Source organism: Dryobates pubescens, chromosome 31, assembly GCF_014839835.1.
Source record: "Dryobates pubescens isolate bDryPub1 chromosome 31, bDryPub1.pri, whole genome shotgun sequence".
Taxonomy (NCBI): Eukaryota; Metazoa; Chordata; class Aves; order Piciformes; family Picidae; genus Dryobates; species Dryobates pubescens.
The window spans coordinates 5,546,736-5,569,435 of NC_071642.1; the positions used below are offsets into that span (position 1 = coordinate 5,546,736).

The window sequence follows — 22,700 nt, forward strand, 5'->3', positions numbered from 1 at the left end:
TGGGGGTTGGGCTCTGCTCCCTAGTCTCAGGTGCTGGAAATGGCTTGAGACTGTGCCAGGGGAGGGTTAGGTTGGAAAGGAGGAAAATTTCTTTGCTGCCAGAGTGGCCAGGGACTGGCACAGGCTGCCCAGGGAGGTGGGGAAGTCCCCATGCCTGGAGCTGTTCCAGAACCCTGTGGCCATGGCACCTGGGGCCATGGTTTGGTGCCCATGGCGGGGCTGGGTTGGTGTTGGACTGGATGACCTTGGCAGGCTTTTCCAACCCAAACGACTCAATGATTCTATCATTCTATGATTAGCTGAGCTCCAGGGGTCCCTTCCAACCCCACCCATCTGGGATGTTTTGATTTCCAACCCTCACTTCCAAAGTGGCACAGCCTAACCAGGCTCTCAGCACAGGTCCAATGTCCAGCCCACATCCAGAAGCTGAAGGCTGGGCTGGGATGCAGGAGGTGCTGGGGGTTCCTGCTGGGTGTCCTTACACCCCATGGAAAGGCAGCCAAAGTGTGTTTGTGCCTCTGCTCTGAGATGCCAGAGCCAGCCCTGGGCAGAAGTCCTGCCCCACACCACCCTGCTGTGGTGCTGGCCCCAGGTGGCTCCTAGCTGCACTGTGCCCCAGGAGCATGGAGAGGCTTCTCTGGCCCCAGTCACCAACGGCTCTCATGTGCTGTAGCCTCAGACACAGCACCCAAGGCCTTGCTGGGGCTTGGATGAGAACAGACTGGTCCAGCACCTCCCACCACGCTGAAGCAAAGGACAGAGTCTGGGGTAGCCCCAGCAGACAGCAGTGGGGACCTCTGAGGGGCTGCATCACAGGGAGCGCTGGGATTGCTCCAAGCAGCCCCACATCCATCCTCTGGGGAGGCCAAATGGACCCCCCCTGGCCTGAACACCACCTCCTTGCTTGGTTCACACCAGGGAGGTTTCTGTGCACAGACAAGAGGACCTTGCCCACAAACAGTCCTGGGTGTTGTCCAGGTTTGGCTCAGAGACCTTCTGCCAGCTCTGCTGGGAGGTCTGGAAAACTGCCCACAGTATGCTGGGAAGGCAGCAGGGGATTCTTGCTGCTTCCTCCCCTCCAGTAAGGAGACAGCAGCCCAGAGTTTGTCTCCCTTTTATTTACAGAATTGCACAGTTTCCCCAGGACACTGGAGGGTGGAGGGTCAGAGACACGGAGCTCCCACATCCACCAGCTGGACTCCTCCTCTGGGCAGCAGCAGAAGGCTCAAGGAGTCGCTGTTGGGCTCTGCAGGGACACATGGACAGCTCCAATGGTTGGCAGCTATGACAGTGACAACGCAGCTGAGAGTGAAGCACAGGGCCAGGCCCCAGCTGCTCCCAGCCAGGGACTTCTGCCTCTCAGAGTTTCATGTCTGGGCTAGGAGTGAGCTTCCTGACCAGGGAGCCCTGGCGAGGGAGGTGTGGGGTGGGAGTGCACAGCCCTCACTGCCTGCCACCACCACCGGACCTGCTGCAAGACCAAGCTCCTGGGAGGCAGTCAGGGCTGGGAAGGTTAAACCACCACCCACCTTCTTCTTCACTGGGAATGTCCTGGTGACAGGGGGTTTGCTGGGGAGGGCCTGAAGGAAAGGGGACCCAGGACAAGGCACAGAGCAGTGGTGCAGCCCTCGCTGCCATGGGAAGGGGCATGTGGATGGAGCAGCTCCCCTGCACAAGCTGACTGGAAGCAGGACACTCCTGCAGGGAGCAGAACCAGAGCTGGGCTAAAGAGGCCTCTCTGCCCTGCAAAACCTCCAGGAACACAGGGCAGTCATCCCTGCACAACAGGGAAAAGGGAAGGTGCCCATGGACAGATACATGGCAGAAGGGAAGGGACAGGCAGGGAGGCTGGCAGAGGGCAGCAGAGATGCACAGCCTGGCTGCAGCGGAGGACACACAGACCATGATCAGAGGAGACCTTCATGCTCAGAACAGAGACCAGCTTGGGCCAGCCCACAGCTGGGCAGAGAGAGGCTGCTGCAAAGTGTGTTGGGCTGTCACTGAGAGCCCTGGGCAGGAGATGGAGGAAAAGAGCACAGACAGACCCCAGGGCTGGAGCAATCCTGCTGGGAGCGATAGGGCCCTGGCCCTTGCTGCTCCTGCCATCAGCAATTTCCAGCCTAGGGCCAGGGAGGGAGCAGCATCCTGCTCTGCAGCTGGAAAGCAGAGGGAAGGGCACATGGTGCTTGGGATGGAAGCTGTTCAGGTCTTGCTCCAGCAGGGGTTGGACTGATCCCCCTGGGCTCAGCAGAGCAGAGGGGCATGGTGTGACTGCCACACCCCTGCAAAGCCATGGGCACTTTGCAGCCTGCCTCCTCTCTGCTCCCCACCCTCACCATGGCAGGAGCGAGGACCAGGGCAGTGCCAGCCCTGGTGTCCTTAGGGCCTGCTCCACTCACAGGGCTCAGGGGAGCAGAGCACCAAGCATGGACATTGCAGACTGGCACTGCAGGACAGAGGGGCTCTTAGCTGGAGGTGCTGGGAATGCAGATGAGTGAAGGGAGGAGGAAGGACAATGCAGGCCCCGCAGAAGGGACCCGGAGCCTGCTCTCTGGGAACCAGCAGCCCTGGGATGTTTCCCTGGAGGACACAAAACAGGCAGGCAGAGCCTCAGGGCCAAACCAAACCACAGCAGCTCCTCAAGCTGCTGCCCAGGAATGTGCAAATCAAGCATGTGGGGGACAGCCAGGACAGCAGGGCCTGTCCCCAAGGTGTGGTGTGACCATCGCTAGGAGAGGGCCAGCCTCAAGGTGGTGAAAAGGACAGCAGCAGAGACTCCAAGCTTTGGGGCTCAGCAAAACTCCCTTCTGCATCCTGCCAAAGCAAAAGGCAAAGGTAGCTTTAGCCAGCAGGAGCCATCGCTGCTCACCCCCAGGGCCTCCATCAACCTTTGCCAGACACAGCAAGAGCTGAGAGCATCCAGATCCTGGGGATGAGCCAGGACCTGCAGGGAAAGGCTTTAGTGAGCTCAGGTCTGCACAGGAGGCCATGTTCTCATGGTGCCACTTCTGAAACCCTCAGCATTAGAGTACTGCACATCCAAAACGTCTGCACTGGGGGTGATGTCATTGGACTCCTTCTGGGACTGGAATAATGATTAAAACCACAGAAGGTTGTAGGAAGGACAGAAACACCACGAAGGGAAAGGCTGCTGCAGGATTATCAGAACCAATGTAGTGCAAAGGAGAAGGAGGCTCTGGAGCTGGGTGGATGAGAAGTGTTCTCTGTCTGCTTGCTTGGAGAAAAGGCATAGAGGTAACCTCGGAATGAGATCAGGCTGCCAGCTCCTAGACTGAAGCTTAGAACATCAATGCCGGGGGCTGGGACACAACCTGCATGGCCATCAAAGAGTAATCTTGTCTGGAGACAGAGAGATGGAGCTGCAGCCCCTCCCACCCGTGCTGCCCGGGCACAGCAAAGCGTCCCTGCAGACGGGCCCCTGCTGCCAGCCGCTCCACGTGGCACAGCTTGGGCACCTTTTGGCACCGCACAAAGGAGGTGCTGAGCACAAAGTCCCCTCGGGTGGGATGGTTCCTCCCCTGTGCCCCCACGGCTGCCGCGTCCCCTGCGTGCGTGGGGGGCACTCGACCCTCGTGGCTGTGCCCGGGCCAGGGGCTGCCCTGGGCCTGGCAGCCGCGGAGTGCGGTGCCCCTGGGGTGCAGTGCCCACGGGGTGCGGTGCCCGCGGGGTGCGGTGCCCGCGGGGTGCGGTGCCCCTGGGGTGCGGTGCCCACGGGGTTCGGTGCCCCTGGGGTGCGGTGCCCACGGGGTGCGGTGCCCGCGGGGTGCGGTGCCCCTGGGGTGCGGTGCCCACGGGGTTCGGTGCCCCTGGGGTGCAGTGCCCACGGGGTGCGGTGCCCGCGGGGTGCGGTGCCCGCGGGGTGCGGTGCCCCTGGGGTGCGGTGCCCGCGGGGTGCGGTGCCCGCGGGGTGCGGTGCCCACGGGGTGCGGTGCCCGCAGGGTTCGGTGCCCGCGGGGTTCGGTGCCCCTGGGGTGCGGTGCCCGCGGGGTTCGGTGCCCCTAGGGTGCGGTGCCCGCGGGGTTCGGTGCCCACGGGGTTCGGTGCCCGCGGGGTTCGGTGCCCGCGGGGTGCGGTGCCCGCGGGGTGCGGTGCCCCTGGGGTGCGGTGCCCGCGGGGTTCGGTGCCCCTGGGGTGCGGTGCCCCTGGGGTGCGGTGCCCGCGGGACGGCTCAGACGCTGGTTTCATCTGCAGCCTTCTTGATGAGCTTGGCAGAGAGGAGGGAGTGTGGCACGGGGTGGGGGCTCCGCGAGGCCGGGAGCATCAGCCGCACCTTCTGGTTGGTCCTGCGCCACTCGGAGTACAGCTGGCAGTGGTAGCGGAAGGACACCTGGCAGGGGGCGAGGCAGCAGGGAGGTTACCAAGCTGCCACCCCCCCTACCGCAGCCCACAGAGGGTCGTGAGGTGCAGCCACCCCTTCCGCGTGCTCTTGGCAGAGTCCTGCTCCGGCAGCGCCCTCCTGGCACCCGCCACGTGCCAAGGCAGAGACCAGGCTGAGCAGGCCTGGCAAAGGGGCCCTCTGGCACCAGGACAGAGTCTGCTCAGCTGGGTTTGGGTCCCAGGTTGGGAGGAACCACAAGGCGATCCCCTTTGCCCTAGCCATGCACCACAGCTGGGCTGAAGCGAGCACCTTGCCCGGGCACAAGGAGGGTTTCTCGGCTGGGCCAGCCTCCTGCCACCTCACAGACCCTGGTGGACCCTCTGCCCGCTGCAAAAGCCTCCTCTCCTTTGCCTGCAACAACAGGGCAGCGGTTGGGCTCATTTCTCCTGACAGCGCTGGGTCCTGGGAGAGGATGGAGGGGGGAGAGGAGAGGATGCAAAGGCTGAAGGGGACCTGAGGCAGCCTGGCCCAGAGGCAGGAGCTGGCCTCTGCAGTTCCAGAGCAGCCCTGGAGGGGGCGCTCCGAGCCGGGCTCCCCAGCCAGCTGGCTCCTTGCTGTGCCCCGTCCTGAGCATCAACACCACCAGAGACCTCCTCACATCAACACCACCAGAGACCTCACATCAACACCACCAGAGACCTTCTCTCCTCCTGCTGGTTCTTTAGCTCTGAAATTCAACTCCTCCAGGACGTCTTGGGGGAGGAAGAGAAGCTGCAGATATTTCCCCTCCTATTTATTTTCCTAGAAATGGTGAGTAAGGCAATGCAATTCTGAACGCTTTCAGCCTCTCCCCAAGCACAGGAAACGTTTAGCTGGCAAGCCAGGAGCCCCAGGAAGGGCATCTGAGAGGGCAACACCAGCACCCCTGCTCTGAATGGGTCTCAGCCAGCTGCTGTGAGAAATGGAGCCCTGCCATGGCTTGGAGGTAATTCCCTCCCCTCTTCCTGTTGCTGAGGGACAGCTGTGGGAATAAAGCTGTCTGCTGATGAAGCAGCAGCAGAGGCATCTTGCAGCCTTCACAGGCAGCCTGTGAATGGGGAGCTGATGGTGCAAACTTCCAGGAAGGCTGCTCCACAGGAAGGAGCTGCAAGCTTGGCCACAGCCCTCTCTTGCAATCCTCACCCCGATTGCAGCCATCACCACCCAGCCACCCACCAGCCCTGCTGGCAGCAGGCAAGGAGGAATTGCAGCTGAGGACAGTAAATGTGAACCCAGGGCCTTCACTTCGTGTCCTCCTCTGCTCAGGGGAACATGAGCACAGCAGAACTGAGCCCATTTTAGCCAGGACTTGGCATTTCACAATAAAACCCCCAACATTTTCTCATTTCCTGCAGATTTCCAGCTCCTCTGGAGCAGTCCTGGGACAGGGAGGACAGAAGCACTTCCTCAAGGTTTCCACTTTTATCTTGGGGCTTTCCACACAAATGAACTTATGCAGAATTTCCTCCCCAGCTCCCTGGGCATGTGTGGGCTGTGGCAGCAATCAGAGGCTTCCACTGCAGGCACCCCCACAGCAAAGGCTGTGGCACCAGCTCCCCTGGCACCCGAGTCTGGAACGTCCTAACTCCAGGGACAGCTGACCTCTGGGATCAGAGCGTGGCAGGGAATGGGCTGTGGCACTTCTACTGCCCACACAACGCTTTGGGGTCCCACTATGCCTTCTCCAGCCCCTGCACTCCTTCCCTCCAGCCCCTGCACTCTTTCCCTCCAGCAGGCAGCTGGGAAAGGATCCACAGGGTGTGAGCACACCCAGGGCACTGAACAGCAGAGATCCCAGCCCAGAAATCCTCCTGGCAACAGAACAGGAAAGAAGGGAATGGGAAGCAGAGGCAAGGCCCTGGCCTGAGAGCCTCCACAGTGAGCAGGGCTGGGGAGCCCTCAGGGCTCTGGGAGTGGCAGGGCAGGGAGCTGCTCCCCAGCCCCACTGCGCCCCAGGCCTCTCAGCTGGGACCACTCACAGTTGTGTTACACACCTCAGCCACCTTTGCTTTCCTGCTCTTCTGGACTTGCCTCAGGCTGCAAGCTCCTGGCTGCCTGGTGCAGCATGTCCAAAAAGATGCCAAGCGAGGCACCTGCAGGAAGCTCCTTCCCAGCATGGATCAGTGCAGCACCCTGACAGTGCCAGGTGCAGCCTCCCACCAGCCACCAGTCCCAGCAGGGCAGGCTGCTCTCCCAGCCTTGGCTAAGGGCTCAAGTCCAAAACCCCAAGGAGAGGGAGAAGCCCCAGGGCCAGTGCTCTTTGCACTCCCCCTGTGCCACTGCCACCTTCCAGACACTGGGAGGAGATGATTTAGTGGTAGGCCACAGAGCCCCCAGCAGCCACCATGCCCCTCCCGTGGGCAGGGACCTGTGCTGGGCAGCACAAAGCAGGGCAGCAGATGATGGCAGATTGCTCAGGGGCCAAATGGTTTCCAGATTTCCTCCTAAACCACCCAGGTTTGTGTATCATCTCAAACAGGAACAGGCAGCACAACTGGGTTGGGCCTCCCCACCCAGGCTCAGCCACACCGGTGCCCAAGCAGATGTCAGCCCAGGAGCAGGGCTCCCGGCTCAGCCTGGCAGGCAGCTGCTCAGGAAGCGGCTGCTCATCCTCAGCAGCTCCACTGGAAGGTAATTAAATGGATGTTGAAGAGAAGGAGCCCAAGGACTCGATGATCCTTGGGGCCTCTTCCAACCTTAGTTATACTGTGAAGGCTTGCTCCCAAATGAGCCCAGGGTTTGCCCCCGAAGGAGCCCAGGGTTTGCTCCCAAAGGAGCCCAGGGTTTGCCCCCGAAGGAGCCCAGGGTTTGCTCCCGAAGGAGCCCAGGGTTTGCCCCCGAAGGAGCCCAGGGTTTGCCCCCAAAGGAGCCCAGGGTTTGCTCCCGAAGGAGCCCAGGGTTTGCCCCTGAAGGAGCCCAGGGTTTGCCCCCGAAGGAGCCCAGGGTTTGCCCCCAAAGGAGCCCAGGGTTTGCCCCCAAAGGAGCCCAGGGTTCGCCCCCGAAGGAGCCCAGGGTTTGCCCCCGAAGGAGCCCAGGGTTTGCCCCCGAAGGAGCCCAGGGTTTGCCCCCGAAGGAGCCCAGGGTTTGCCCCCGAAGGAGCCCAGGGTTTGCCCCCAAAGGAGCCCAGGGTTTGCTCCCAAAGGAGCCCAGGGTTCGCCCCCGAAGGAGCCCAGGGTTCGCCCCCGAAGGAGCCCAGGGTTTGCCCCCGAAGGAGCCCAGGGTTTGCCCCCAAAGGAGCCCAGGGTTTGCCCCCAAAGGAGCCCAGGGTTTGCCCCCAAAGGAGCCCAGGGTTTGCTCCCAAAGGAGCCCAGGGTTTGCCCCCGAAGGAGCCCAGGGTTTGCCCCCGAAGGAGCCCAGAGTTTGCCCCCGAAGGAGCCCAGGGTTTGCCCCCGAAGGAGCCCAGGGTTTGCCCCCGAAGGAGCCCAGGGTTTGCTCCCAAAGGAGCCCAGGGTTCGCCCCCGAAGGAGCCCAGGGTTCGCCCCCGAAGGAGCCCAGAGTTTGCCCCCGAAGGAGCCCAGGGTTTGCCCCCAAAGGAGCCCAGGGTTTGCCCCCAAAGGAGCCCAGGGTTTGCTCCCGAAGGAGCCCAGGGTTTGCCCCCAAATGAGCCCAGGGTTTGCCCCCGAAGGAGCCCAGGGTTTGCCCCCAAAGGAGCCCAGGGTTTGCCCCCAAAGGAGCCCAGGGTTTGCCCCCAAAGGAGCCCAGGGTTTGCTCCCGAAGGAGCCCAGGGTTTGCCCCCGAAGGAGCCCAGGGTTTGCCCCCGAAGGAGCCCAGGGTTTGCCCCCAAAGGAGCCCAGGGTTTGCCCCCGAAGGAGCCCAGGGTTTGCTCCCGAAGGAGCCCAGGGTTTGCCCCCAAAGGAGCCCAGGGTTTGCCCCCAAAGGAGCCCAGGGTTTGCCCCCAAAGGAGCCCAGGGTTTGCTCCCGAAGGAGCCCAGGGTTTGCCCCCAAAGGAGCCCAGGGTTTGCCCCCAAAGGAGCCCAGGGTTTGCCCCCAAAGGAGCCCAGGGTATGCCCCTGAAGGCAGGCAGGAGGGGGGCACCGCGCTCCCCTCTGCCCGGGCGGGAGGCGCCGGCCGCAGCCTGGCACTTACCAGCGTCCAGAGGACGTAGATGGTGAACAGTGCAATGGTGAGGGCGATGAGGCCGATGGCCTCCAGCCGGCTGTTGAACTGCAGGTGGTCCTGCGCCCCCCGCAGGCACAGCCAGCCCGAGATGGCGGCCAGGGGAGTGATGAAGAGGAAGCAAACCATGTCGCAGAAGAGCGTCCGCTTCTCGCTGCGCGGCCCGGGGTCCTTCAGCCACTGCCGGGGGAAGGCACAGAGACCGCGCTCACCACGGGCACCGGGGGCACACGGGGCATACAGTGTGGCTGCTGTGCTGGGAAGCACTCACAGATGCCCCGCAGCAGGCGTTCAGCTGACAAAACCCTTCCCAGCAAGCAGAGCCAGGCAGTGCCCAGCATGCCTGTAACCAATGTGGGCAGGGGAGAGAGGCCTGGAGAAAGCTGGGGAGGGACTTTTGACAGGGCTGGGAGTGCCAGGACAAGGGACAATGGCTTTGAGCTGGGAAAGGAGAGATTGAGAGTGGACATATCCCAGTGGGGCCCTGAAGGGATGAGCCACACAGACACAGCTGCTGAAAACTGCCCCCCCACGACTGCCAAACCTCAGAGACCTTTGCCCACTGCTGGTGGCATCTGCTGGCACCACACTGCAGGCAGAAGAGAGCTGCCAGGACCAGCACAGAGCCTGTCCTGGTGTGTTCCCATTTCCAGCTTTGCCTTGCTGCTCCCAAGGCAGTAGGACATGCAGCACCTGCAGGCTCTGCACCTTGCTCTGCCTCAGCAGGAGGCTCTGCAGGCCCTTCCCTCCTGCAGCTCTCAGACCTGCAGCAGCTGGCCTTCCACAGTCAGTCTCAAACCATTCACCACTTGTAGCAGCCCCAGCTTGGTTCCAGCCTGGGTTCACTTCAGATGCTCGACTTGGACAGCAGCAATTGTTCCACTTTTCCTGGGATTCTGCTATTTTCAGCCTTCCCTTTCCTTTTTTAGACAAGCAGGCAGCTGTGGTTCCTACCCATGCCCAGCTCCTCTGCATGCTGGGCTGCTGGCTCCTTCCTTCTGCCCTGCACAAGGATCCTGCTCTTGGTCAGCAGTATTTACTTTTTTAATCAAAATAACAGAAAATTGGAGAATGTGGTAAAAAAAGGCACAGCCAGGGCAGGGAATAGAGAATCACAGAGCTGGCAGGGCTGGAAGGGACCTCAAGGCTCAGCCAGTTCCAACCCCCCTGCCATGGGCAGGGACACCTCACACCACAGCAGGTTGCTCACAGCCACCTCCAGCCTGGCTGCAAACACCTCCAGGCATGAGGCTTCCACCACCTCCCTGGGCAGCCTGTGCCAGGCTCTCACCACCCTCATGGGGAAGAACTTCTTCCTAACATCCAATCTGAATCTCCCCACTTCTAGTTTTGCTCCATCCCCCCCCAGTCCTATCACTCCCTGACACCCTCAAGAGTCCCTCCCCAGCTTTCATGTAGCCCTCTTCAGATCCTGGAAGGCCACAGTTAGGTCTCCTTAGAGCCTTCTCTTCTCCAGCCTGAACAACCCCAACTCCCTCAGCCTGACTCCACATCCCCACAGGGCAGGGTGTCCCCAGGTGTCCCCACAGCCAGCCTGGGAGCAGGCTGCTCACTTGTGAACAGGCAGCATGAAAAGGGAACCATCAGAGCTGTGCACAGAAGGCTCCTTCAGACACAGTGCAAAGAGAGTGAAGGAGGGGGGTGGGGGCAGGTATGCAAGAAAGGAATGAGGCCACACCAGTCAAAACAGAGCCCAGGTAAGCTGAGGGCATGGCTGGCCAGGAGGACAAGCAGGAGGGGTTGGCCCAGACACAGTGGTGCAGAACTAACTGTGAGAGAGGTGTGCAGAGAGACAGGGCAGAGGGCTGAGGGCAGGGTGAGGAGAGGTGACAGCTTCTGTTGGAATGGGAAAGAGAAAGGGGAAGTGGTAAATCTGGGCAAGGGAAGAGGAGGTGGCAATGACTTTACAGCAGGCTTCCAGGACCTGAAGGGGACCTACATGAAGGATGGAGAGACTATTCCCAAAGGCCTGCAGGGACAGCACCAGGGGCAATGGCTTCAAACTAGAGCAGAGCAGATTGAGACTGGATGTGAGGAACAAGTTCTGCAGCAGGAGACTGCTGGAACACTGCAACAGGCTGCCCAGGGAGGTGGTTGAGGCTCCATCCCTGGAGATACTCAAGGTGAGGCTGGACAGGGCTCTGGGCAACCTGATTTGGTGGAGGATGTCCCTGCTGACTGCAGAGGGGTTGGACTGGCTGAGCTTTGGAGGTCCCTTTCCACCCAAACTGTTTTAGGATGCTAAATGCCTCTCAGCAGCAAGTAGCTGGCAGGGAGGCCACTGCCACCCAGCCCAGGGCACGCTGCTGCCTGTGTCTGCCAGCTGTGGAGCACAAAGAGTCTCAGCAGAGTCTCTCCCTCCCAACCCAAACCATTCTGTGATATGTAGGTAAGGACCAGCAGTGTGGCAGAGGAGGTCAGAGCCACGGCAGCAGGGTGCTCTGCAGACACCTAAGATGGGACACTGAGCTGGCCAGGACAGAGGAGGGGACAGCTTGGGTCACTTTTGACCCTTGTACAGTAAGAACCCCTGGGACTGGAGGCAGATAGGTGTTGGGCTGCATCTGGGGCTATTTATATTCCTTGTGACCTCTGAAACTCCTTCCTCCTCCCCAGGACGGGAGCCAAGCACGTCAAGGCAGGAAGCAGAGGGATTTCCTCTTGGAGCAGTGGAGTTGCTTTGCCAGAGTGCACTGAGAGTGACAAGGGAGCACAGTGGAGCACCCCCAGGGCTCTGCCACAGCAGCACCTCAGCACACAGGGGCTGGAAACAAATCCTGCCAGCAACCCCAGGCCTGCTCAGGCAGGTGGAGCAAGGCAAAGCTGCCAAGCAAACATGGGGAAGCAGCAAAGCACAGCCTGGGCTGCCTCCAGGCCAAAGCCAAGGCCAAACCCAGCTGCCTGCATGCTGCAGTCGTGTGTGAGGCCACAGGGAGAGTGCAGAGAGCTCTGGCTGTGAGCTGGCTCCCAGAACACCCTGCTGGAGCCACCCTCTCTGCTTGTGCAGCAAGAAGGTTCATAGGCTCACAGGATACCAGGTTGGAAGGGACCTCAAGGACCATCCAGGCCAAGCTTTCAGGGTAAGAATAGTTTAAATGAGCTGGCCCAGCACCTTGGCAAGCTGGGCCCTGAAACTGCCTCATGCAGGGGAAGCAAACTTGTCCAAAGAGCTTCCAGGTACAGCCACACTTCTGTTCCAGGTGTTCCTCCCCTGAGCATGAGCAGGGCTGTGGAAGGAAGCTCATTCCTTGGCCCCACAGCTGTGGGATGCTGAGCAGCTGAGCTCCAGGTGCTGAAGGGCCATGGACCCAGGACTTTCCTCACTTGTTCTCTTCTGATTCTCTCTCCCATCCCACCAGGGAGGAGTGAGTGAGCAGCTGGGTAGGGTTAAGCCACAACACTCCCTGAGGGTGCTCAAGGAGCAGTAGTGACCCTGGCAGAGCCAGGTGCTCCTGAGGGACTTTCCCAAGCACAGTGATTCTGTGATGCTGTTTCTAAGGAGGCAGGCATGAACTGATTGATCACAGAAAGCATTCCCATCCCTCCATACACTACAGGACTTTAAAGGACAAAGTTTGGCTGAGGCAAATTTAAGATGTAAAACTGAGGCCCAACCAACCCAACCCTGATCTGTGTGACCAGAGGCAGCTCTCCAGCCTCAGGTGATGCTTCACTTCCAAAGGCTGTGCTGCTCTGGGCAGCAGAGCCAGATGTCTCCTGAAGATGAGTCCTGGGCACTGATGCATTCCCTGTGCCTATCACTGGACCCCAGACTGAAGCACCTGAGTGCCCTGCAGCTCCAGGGATGAGTATCTCCCCTGCATGTCTGCTGCTGAAGGGAACACAGCAGCTTTGCACTGTCTGACCCCAGCACCATGCTGGCCAGAGCCTGCTGGCTGCAGCTGCCTCTCCTGCACACCCCTGGCTGCACACTGAGCCAGCACTGGGGCAGGAACATCAGGTGCTGGCAAAGAAGCCCTCCCTCAGGGCTTGGCCATCTCACTCTCCTCGCCTGAGAGCCTCACTCCACAACCCTCTTGTGCTGGAGGCCGCTCCAGGGAGCCAAGCAGAGGCCACTCTGTGCTGCCCCAGCACAGGCAGCTCACAGCCCTGGCTAAGGACCCACCTGGGGCTGCAGCTCTGCTGTCCAGCTTCACCTGCAGGATCAGAGCCCCCTGACAGCCCCAGCTCCATCTCACAGCCAAGCAGTTACAAAAGCCTTTTGTGGGCTGTTTTTATCCAGCTTGCAACCAGCTTAGTTAAAAAATAACTGAACTAGGCTGAGCTGCAGGAGATCTCCAGCCTGTGGCTGCCAGAGCTGCTCCAGGCTCAGCTGAGTGCCCTGCTCCAGGGGCAGAGCTCAGGCAGGCTGGCAGCAGCCCTGCTGCTGTTTTCACACTGCCCACACACAAAGCAGAGGCTGCTCAAGGACAACACAACCCCAGAGCTGCTCAGCAATGCTCTTCAGTCCCTGCTGCTTTCCCTCTCTGCAGGAGGCTGCAAAACTGAGTTCCTGTTTGCAAAGCACTCAGATGTCCCAGCAGTGAGAATCCCAGAGGAATGAGGGAATCCCACAATAGCAGCTTGGAAGGGACCCCAGGGCTCATCTGGTGCAACCTTTCCAGGTGTCAGTGCAGCTGCAAGGTCCTGGCCCTGCACCCTGCCAAGCTGAGGCTTAAGCTGCCCAGGGTAGGGAATCCTCCACTTCCCCTGGGAGAGGATTCCAGTGCCCAGCTGAGCTCATGAGGAAACATTTTCCTCTGCAGTCCCATGGCAATCTCCCCAGCAGTACCTTGTCCCCACCTCCCCTGCTCTGCTCCTGGCACTCCTTGCACACAGGGAGTCTCCACCCTCTTGGCTGCCACCCTTCATGTCCTGGTCCCTGGTGAGAAGGTCTCCCCTGAGCCTTCCCTCCTCCAGGCTGAACAGCCTCAGCTCTCAGCCTTTCCTCACCTGGCAGAGCTCCTGGCCCTCCCCTGGACACTCTCCAGCCTGTCTGCATCTGTTTTGTACAGCAGGGACCAAACCTGCACCCAGTGCTCCAGGTGTGGGCTGAGCAGTGCTGAGCAGAGTGGGACAAGGACTTCACCTCTGCTGGGGATGCAGCTCAGCACCCTGCTGGCTTTCTTTGCCCCTGCAGCTCTCTGCTCACTCATGCTGTCCACCAAGATCCCCACAGGGGGTCCCTTCCCACAGGGCTGTTCTCCAGCCAGGTGGATCCCAGGCTGAGTACTCCTGGGTGGTGTATTCCACGTGCAAGACCCCACTGAACTTCCTAAGGCTCTTGCTAGCCCACTCCTGCAGCCTGCCCAGGCCTTCCTGGAGGGTCAGTCTCTCCCTTCTGAAGAGGCAACCTCTGCACTCAGTTGGGTTTGCAGGACAAAGTCAGGAAGCAGGCATCTCCCTCCCTGGCAAGCACAGCCTGTGGCCATGCTGTGATGCAGACAGACAAGAGGACTGAAGCAAAAATTGAGGCCATTTGGGTTGTGCCATTTCCTGACTTCCAAGAACTTTCCACAGCTTCCCCAGAAGGCCTTCAGCTTCCCCAGGGCGCTGGGGCTAGGCCAGAGTCAGCTCTCAGCCTCTCTCCCTCCCAGGGCTCTGCAGACACACAGAGCTGGCTTTCACAGGGCTGATGGCCCACTCCCACAGGGGTCACTGGGACCTGTGACAAGAGAGCCTGCTGCCCAGTGTCCAGAGGGGTGCCCAGTGCCCACTGCAGCCACTATGACCAGCTCCAAGTCTTCCCAGGCTAGCAAAGCAGGACAGAGCAGAGCAGCCAGAGCCAGCTGCTGTCTCCTGTGAGGAAAAGCATCAGCAGGCAGTGTCACCCAATTCTCTTGGGGGCTTCATGGTGGTCACATAGAGAGGAGGAGCAGAGGACAGCTAGGCTGCCTGGACAGCCTGGGCCAGATCAAATCCTGGGCTCAGTTCTGTGCCCTCACTCCAAGAAGGACACTGAAGTGCTGGAGCAGGTCCAAAGAAGGACAACAAAGCTGGGGAAGGGTCTGCAGAACAGGGCTGGGGAGGAGCAGCTGAGGGAGCTGGGGGTGGGCAGTGTGGAGGAGAGGAGGCTGAGGGAGACCTCCTTGCTCTCTACAGCTCCCTGAGAGGAGGCTGCAGTGAGGTGGGGGTTGGGCTCTGCTCCCTAGGAACAGGGATGGGGCAAGACAAAATGGCCTCAGGTTCCTCAGGGAAGGCTTAGGTTGAACATTAGAAGAAACTTCTTCACTGCAAGGGCTCTCAAGGAGTAGAATAAAGTCTCCAGGGAGGTGGCTGAATCCCCATGCCTGGAGGTGTTTCAAAGCTGCAAAGGTGCTGAGGGCCATGGTTCAGCCCCAGCCTTGGCAGTTAGAGAATGGCTGGGCTGGGTGACCTGAAAGGGCTTTTCCAACCCAAAGGATTCTCTGATGCCCTGAAGCATGCTCCTGCCTCCTGCCCAGACCCCATCCCATCCATCCTCCTCTGCTCACCAGTTTCTGGTTTGACTTCCCAGTGTGACCTGACCAGATCTGAACCTGAGCCACTGAGCAGCTCCACTCCTGGCCAGGCATCACCCCCTGAAAGCTTCACCACCCTCCCCAGCCCAAAGGAGCAGAGAAGCTCTCAGATAAGCACTGAGGGAACTGTGTCATTTCCAGTGACTCAGCAGCCTCTCTCCCTGGCTCCTCTCAGAAGCTGCTGAGCAGCCTGGGGATGACACTTCCCTAAAGCATCTGCTGAGGAGCTGCAGCCCAGGCTGGCATGGGGCTGGGATTGCACCAGGGTCAGACACAGGGCATTGATGGGCAGTGCCAGCGAGCTGGCAAAGCACCACCAGCCCTCTCAGAAGGGCTCTGCACTAAGGGCACTTCTGAACATGGCCAAGTTCTGTCAGCTGGCCCCAAAGGGACCCAGGAGGGGAAGCAGAGTCATGGTCACTGCTGCTGACAGGCACAGACTGTGGTGCTGCAGAGGCTCAGAGGGTTTGCAACAGCTCCCAGGGAAAATGACACTGACTCCTGGGCCCAGAGGACTTCCATGTCACACTGTCCCAGCAAGCTCCTCCTGCCTGCTGGAGCCACAGCAGTCAGTGTCAGAGGAGAAGTCCCCCCCCAGTACACTCTGCCTTAGGAGCTTTTAGCCAAGAGAGCAGTTTTCCAGGCCTGTCCTTGTTAGGAGCTGCTACAGCCTCTGGGAGCCAGGGCTAAGCACACTTCCAGATGTTTGCTGCTGGCCATCAACACCTCACTGCCTCAAGCTAAAACATCTGAGACCTGCACTCCACACCTGGCCAGCACAAGCCCCAGCAAGCTCCCTGGCACTGGGCAGGTCTGCAGTGTGATCCAAAGCCAAGAGACACCTCCCAGATGTGTTAGAGCAGTGAGCTCCAGCCTCTGAAACAACCACCTGAGGTTTGGGTCAAAGCCTTTTTAGGTGGGAGAAAAGTGCCAAGACTGAGGAGCACTGAGGGGCACAGAGCAGCACTGAGGGGCACTGAGGCAGCACTGGTCTGATAGAGCCCTCTGGCCAAATGCTGCTAGTGAGTGCTGGAGGTACTGCGAGGAGGAGCAGAGAGCCAGGAGGACAGCAGAGCACATCCGGCACCGGCTCTCAAATGGCAAGCAAATGGAAGCGAGGCAGGAGGAAAGAGGTACCTCTGTCAAAGGCCTTGGTCTTCTCTCTACAACAAACTCTGTGTGGCAGAGCTCACAGTAACTTGTGTTGGAGGAGGACAACCATTTTTCCAGGCAGCTCTTGTGCACGGTGCCCAGCGTTCCTGTGCAGTCGCAGGGGGACAGCAGCCCCTCCCCACTTCCACCCTCGTGGCAGATTCGACAGATGGGACCATCACTGGGGGCAGACAAACAGAAGGAAGTCACTGTCAGAGCAGGCACAACCCTTTGGCCACACCAGCATCAGCCTCTGTCCCCTCCAGGCCCCAGCAGGGCGCCCCAGGAGCAGGCAGCACATAGCAGAGCCTGGCAGGAGCCCTGCAGCTCTCCAGAGCAGAGCAAGGAACCAGTCCCAGGGCAGCAGGGAGGTGTCCAGGACAGTTGAGTTCAATACAGCAGGGAGGGAAGCTGACAAGCACCACAGCACCCAAGAGAAGCTGGCACATCAGCCTGGCCAGCTCAGCTGGTGAAAGAAGGGACCTCAGCCAGTGTGTCCCACAGGCTCCAGCTCCACTCACAGCAGGCAGAGGCTGGCACCAGCCCCAAGTCCTGATGCAAACCCAGAAGGCCAAAGCAAGGCCAAGATGATCCACACTGCCTGGAGACACTCAAGGGGTTTGCAGCCACAGCTACATTACCCTGTGGCCACCTGCTCTCACCCCACCTCTGCAGCCTGCACTCAGCAGTGCAAGGCACAGCAGCACCCAGACACAGCCAGGCTGTCCCTGCAGCTCAGCTGAGGACACAAAACAGATTCATGGAATGGGTTGGCCTGGAAGGGACCTTAAAGACCATCCAGCTGCAACCCCCTGCCATGGGCAGGGACACCTCCCACCAGCCCAGGTTGCTCCAGGCCTCATCCAGCCTGGCCTTGGACGCCTCCAGGGAGGGAGGGAGGTGCCAAGCACTCATCCAGACAAAGTTCTCAGCCCACTACAGTGCAAGACCTCCCTCAGCACCCCACCTGCACCCCACCACACAGAGACCATTCCTTCAGCTGGTCTTGGTGCCTCAACAACCACTTCTCATCCCCTCCTTGGCTGTCAGGTTCAAATCTCTTTGACCACACTCAAGATCTACTCTCTTGGGAGTTCACAGAACCAGAGAAGCTTATCAAGGGAAGCATCAAACACCTCCAGCAGCCCTTGCAGTCTTCCCACAGAGGCCTGCACTGCTGATGGCACCCAAAGCACCCATCTGCTCCCAAGGTGTTCCCTCACACCTCTGACTGCTGCCACTGGCTGTGGACTCTCAGTGCTGCTGCTCCAGCAACCATTAGCTCAGGTCTGTCAGCCCACATTCATGTGACAAATTCCCACCACAACCTGAAGTCTTTCCTCTGAGCCAAGGCCAGCTCAGAGCATCATCCAGTGTCCTCCTGCAGCAATGACCTTCTCTAGCTGCACAAAGAACCTTTCCACTTGAAGCCTCTTGTTTGCTTGTCCTGTTTCCTATCTCCTGCTCCTTGTCCTGTAAAGGACAATGTTTTCCACCACCCCCAGAGCAAGTGACCTCCACCACAGTCCTTCAGCAGCAGAGCAGTCCCAGCCCATGCTTTAGACTGAAACAAAGAAGATTCTCTAGAGTGAGGCTGGGGAGGCACTGCAACAGGTTGCCCAGGGAGGCTGTGGCTGCCCCCTTCCCAGAGGTGTTGAAGGCCAGGCTGGATGAGGCCTTGAGCAAGCTGTGCTGGTGGGAGGTGTTTCTAAGGTCTCTTCACTCTTCTTTGGTGTGAGACTGCTGGAGACCTGGAGCAGGCTGCCCAGAGAGGGTGTGGAATCTCCTCTGGAGACTTTCCTGACCCATCTGGATGTGTTCCTGTGTGAGCTGCCCTGGGTGACCCTGCTGTGGCAGGGGGGTTGGACTGGATGATCTCCAGAGGTCCCCTCCAACCTCTAACACTCTGATTCTATGATGGGACAATCCCTGCAACAGGAATGTGGAGAGGTTGGGGAAACTCCATCCTCAGAGACACTGAAAACTACTTTGGACAAGGCTCTGAGCAGTCTGATCCATCTTGGAAGTCAGACTTGCTCTGAAAGGGAGGCTGGGGCAGATGTCCTCCAGAACTGCCTTCTCCTCAGAATTCTTTGGTGCCCCTGCACCCTTCACTGCCACTGAAGCTCAGTGCTGCATGGCAGCAACAAAACTGCAGCCACAGTGCCAGGGCCTGACCAGAAAAGCCTGCCCTGCTCCCATCCATCTGTGATTTCCCAAGGCAAGCATCTGTAAGCTCTCATCCCTTCTCTTCCTGTCTGAGAAGTTTCATATTTCCAGAGCATTCACATAACCTTGGCCACCAACAAACAGTCCAGGAGGAAAAAATGTGCTGACACTGCAAGAACAAAACTCCTTCTTATCAGGCTCCATTTTCCTTGCTTCCTGTGCAGAGGGGGAGGGGGCTGCCAGACTCCCACCCACACAGCCTCAGACACAGCTTCCCAGCAGCCTGGAGACACCTGGCTAGTCTGTGGCCATGGCACTTGAGGACATGGTGGTCTGGTTGATGGTTGGACTGGATGACCTCAGGAGGCTTTTCCAACCCCAAGCAGTTCTGTGTCACCTCTACAACCTCCCACACAGTGACACTGCTGCTGGGTGCTGGTGACATCAAACAGAAGGAACTGGAGTCTCATGAAGACACAGAATCATAGAGGGGTGGGGTGGAAAGGGACCTCCAGAGATCATCCAGTCCAGCACCCTGCCAGGACAGGGTCACCCAGGGCAGCTCACACAGGAACACATCCAGGTGGGTCTGGAAAGCCTCCACAGAAGGAGCCTCCACAACCTCTCTGGGCAGCCTGCCCCAGGGCTCTGCCAGTCTCACACCAAAGAAGTTTTTTCCTCATGCTGAGGTGGAGTCTCCTGGGTTCCAGTTTGTGCTCACTGCCCCTTGTCCTCTCACAGGGCACCACTGAAAAGAACCTGGCCCAGCCTGGCCTCCTCTTGCCCCCCACCCTGCAGATATTGATAGACATTGATCAGCTCTCCTCTCAGCCTTCTCTTCTCCAGACAGACCAGCAGCAGGGCTCAGCCTGTCCCCATCACACAGATGTTTTGGTCCCTTCAGCATCCCAACAGCCTCCACTGGACTCTCTCCAGTATCTCCCTGTCCCTCTTGAACTGAGAAGTCCAGACCTGGACTCCAGATGTGGTCTCACCAGGGCAGGGTAGAGGGGGAGGAGAGCCTGCCTTGACCTGCTGGCCACACTCTCCTGAACACAGCCCAGGTCACACCTGTGGAATCCTGTTGTGTTTTTCCTTAACCTGTAATCCCAGGCAGTATCCCACCCAGTTCTCACACCTCCACAAGTTTAAGGAGCTGCAGTTTCCAGCCAGCCTCGCTGAGATCAGGCTCAGCTCCCTCACACCTCTCTTCACCTGCTCCATGTTTGCCAGCTGCAGCAGTGCTGTCTGCCTGGGTTCTCATCCAGCTCCCCTGCTTCCCTCCCCCACACCTGCAGTCCCTGCTCTGACACTCATCAATGTTTGGCCCAATTCACTGAAAACACAGCAGCTGTGAGCCAGGATCTGAGCACAAACCCTGAGCAGCCCCAGGGGCTGGGCCGAACAAGGCTGCCAAATGCCCTTTGCTCTGGAAGCTCAAAGCACACAAGAAAAGTCCCCTCAGGAAGGGCCTGAATGAGTGAAGATGCCACCCATCCTCTCCAGCCATAGCTGGGCACTGCCAGCTCCTGCCAAACCAACACTCTCCTCTCCTTGGGGCAGCAAATCCACACCACACCTCTATTCAACAACCACCTTGAAGGAGGAGCTGTGCTCCATTTGCAGCTCTTCAGCATCTCCATGAACACAGAATCACAGAGTTGTTTGGCTTGGAAAAGCCCTCCAAGACCATCCAGTCCAACACCAACCCAACCCCACCAAACCATGGCCCCAGGTGCCATGCCAGGGAGCTGTAGAGAGCAATGAGGTCTCCCTCAGCTTCCTCTTCTCCAGGCTGAACACCCCCAGGTTCCTCAGCTGCTCCTCCCCAGCCCTGCTCTCCAGACTTTGTTGCCCTTCCCTGGACCTGATCCAGCCTCTAAATGCCCTGCTGGGAGTGAAGCACCCAAACCTGAACACAGCAGCACTGCCCCTGCTGGCATAGTGTCCCACCCTCACTGCTGCTCAGCTCGGACTTGGTGGAGGCCGCCTGTGATGTCTCCTGCTGGAGGGGCTGCAGGCCTGGAGGGCTTTGATGAACACAGGAGACTCAACCTACCAGCATGTGGCTGGAGTGAGCTCCCAGAGAGAGAGCAGAGTCCAGAGAATCAAAGGATGGTTTGGGAAGGGACCTTTTCAGCTCATCCAGTCCAACCCCCTTGCAGCCAGCAGGGACATCCCCAACTGGAGCAGGCTGCTCAGCCCCACACCACCTGAACTGCAGTGGTGCCAGGCGTGAGGCAGCTCCCAGCTCTCTGGGCAGCCTGGGACAGGCTCTCCCCACCCCAGGGTCAAACATTTCTCCCTTCTCTCCACTCCTGATCTCTTTTAGTTCCAAACCATCCCCCCTTGTCCTGTTCCAACAGGCCCTGCTCCAAAGTCTGTCCCAAGCTTTCTGCTCAGCCCTTGAAGCACTGCAAGGCCACCAGAAGGTCTCCCTGGAGCCTTCTCCTCTCCAGGCTGCCCAAGCCCAACTCTCTCAGCCTGGCCTCCCAGCAGAGGGCTTCCAGCCCTGCCAGCATTGCTCCTCTGGCCCTGCTCCACCAGGTCCCTGCCTGTGCCTCCAGAGCTGCCCCAGCACTGCAGGAGGGCTCCGAGCAGAGCACAGCAGAGGGGCAGAATCCCCTCCCTGCCCCTGCTGCCCACACTGCTGGGGATCAGCCTGGAGCAGGCTAAGGAGATCTCACCCTCCACAAGCAGCTCCCTGCTGACCTCCTCCACCGCACACTTTTGTCGTCGTCTCTACCCCTAGAGCCAGAGCAAAGAACCAAAGCACGGGCGGGCAGGGAAGGGGCAGCGGCGGGCCGGGAAGGGGCAGCGGCGGGCCGGGAAGGGGCAGCGGCGGGCCGGGAAGGGGCAGCGGCGGGCGGGGAAGGGCAGCGGCGGGCAGGGAAGGGCAGCGGCGGGCAGGGAAGGGGCAGCGGCGGGCCGGGAAGGGGCAGCGGCGGGCAGGGAAGGGGCAGCGGCGGGCCGGGAAGGGGCAGCGGCGGGCCGGGAAGGGGCAGCGGCGGGCCGGGAAGGGGCAGCGGCGGGCCGGGAAGGGGCAGCGGCCGGGGCAGCCTCACCTCTGCGCTCCCAGCGCCTTGATGACGGTGGAGAGCAGCCGCCCGTCCTTGCTGCTGACCTGCGCGACGTAGTGCGGCCGGCCCCGCTCCGCCTCCTCCACCGCCTTGGCCAGGGCGGCGCCGCCGGGGCAGTCGCACAGGGAGCCGGGCAGGTGGCAGCAGTCGCCGGTCGTCATGGCAGCTCCGGCTCCCTCCTCCGCCCGGGGACCGCCGCCGCTGGCACTGAGACCTGTGGGAAGGGCGCCGTTGGTGAGAGTCACTCCAGGACCCCGAGCTGCCCGACACCCCCCCGCCTGCCACCCCCCCCCCCAGGCAGCACCCCAGGACCTCAGCAGCCACAAGTTTTGCCAGTCCTCTGCCCCCTTTAACAGGCTTTGCGAGGCTGCCTCACCATGAAATTAAGGCTCTGAGCGTCCTACTTACATAATTTAGCGTCAGAATTGCAAATTTGCCTTTCCCAGCGAGAAAGGGAGGTGATGCTCCCCCTCTGCTCCACTCTGCCCAGACCCCACCTGGAGCACCCTGCCCAGCTCTGGAGCCTCTGTGCCAGGAAGGCTCTGGAGGTGCTGCAAGGTGTCCAGAGAAGGGCCACGAGGAGGAGCAGAGGGCTGGAGCTGCTCTGCTCTGAGGACAGACTGAGAGAGTTGGGGCAGTTCAGCCTGGAGAGGAGAAGGCTCCAAGCCTCTCCTCACTGTGGCCTTCCAGGATCTGAAGAAAGCTGGGGAGGGACTTTTTAGGGTGTCAGGGAGTGATAGATCTGGGGGGAATGGAACAAAATTAGAAGTGGGGAGATTGAGATTGGATGTGAGGAAGAAGTTGTTCCCCAGGAGGGTGGTGAGAGCCTGGCACAGGTTGCCCAGGGAGGTGGTGGAAGCCTCAGCTCTGGAGGTGGTGAAGGCCAGGCTGGATGTGGCTCTGAGCAACCTGCTCTGGTGTGAGGTGTCCCTGGCCATGGCAGGGGGTTGGAACTAGAAGATCTTTGAGGTCCCTTCCAATCTTAACAATTCTATGATTCTAATTCCTGGTACCCATCCTTGAACCTGCTAGAGCCTCTCAAACCAACCAGGCCAAGGCAGAGCTGGGGAAGACAATCAGAAGCCCCACAGGCCCCACGCTGGCCAGAGCCACCCTGAAAACTCAGGTTCAAACCTCTGTAAAGCTGCAAGGTTCCACCTGAACACAGCTCTTCAACCAGTCCAGGAAGGCTCTTCCCCCAGCTGTGACCTGGTGCTGAGCCCCCTACAGCCTGTCCATCGACCCCCCAAATGCTCCCTCCTGCCCCTTCTTTCGGTTCCCATT

General features: G+C 59.9%; 1 protein-coding gene across 4 annotated transcripts; it reads right to left on the reverse strand.

Moving 5' to 3' along the window:
• Nucleotides 1-1,109: 1,109 nt before the first annotated feature.
• MARCHF2 (membrane associated ring-CH-type finger 2) lies at nucleotides 1,110-21,641 on the reverse strand. 4 transcript variants are annotated; one of them, XM_054174865.1, is made up of 4 exons: nucleotides 21,402-21,641; nucleotides 16,153-16,348; nucleotides 8,465-8,674; nucleotides 1,110-1,246 (listed from the first exon to the last, which is right to left on the reverse strand). In XM_054174865.1, the coding sequence occupies exons 1-4, from the start codon at nucleotides 21,575-21,577 to the stop codon at nucleotides 1,226-1,228; spliced, it is 603 nt and encodes a 200-aa protein (XP_054030840.1). In that variant the 5' UTR covers nucleotides 21,578-21,641; the 3' UTR covers nucleotides 1,110-1,225. The 4 variants fall into 4 exon arrangements, with proteins under 4 accessions (XP_054030840.1, XP_054030839.1, XP_054030838.1 ...); XM_054174864.1 differs by having other exon boundaries at nucleotides 1,110-1,282; XM_054174863.1 differs by lacking the exon at nucleotides 1,110-1,246 and adding an exon at nucleotides 1,706-2,944.
• Between the last annotated feature and the right edge of the window lie 1,059 nt (nucleotides 21,642-22,700).

Excerpts from the sequence above, each read along its gene's own strand:
- MARCHF2 (XM_054174862.1), bottom strand. The coding sequence starts at position 21,577 with ATGACGACCGGCGACTGCTGCCACCTGCCCGGCTCCCTGTGCGACTGC. Across the intron at positions 16,349-21,401 it reads AAGGCGCTGGGAGCGCAGAG|TGATGGTCCCATCTGTCGAA; the intron begins GTGAGGCTGCCC and ends GTCTGCCCCCAG. Across the intron at positions 4,349-8,464 it reads TCTACGTCCTCTGGACGCTG|GTGTCCTTCCGCTACCACTG; the intron begins GTAAGTGCCAGG and ends GCCCCCTGCCAG.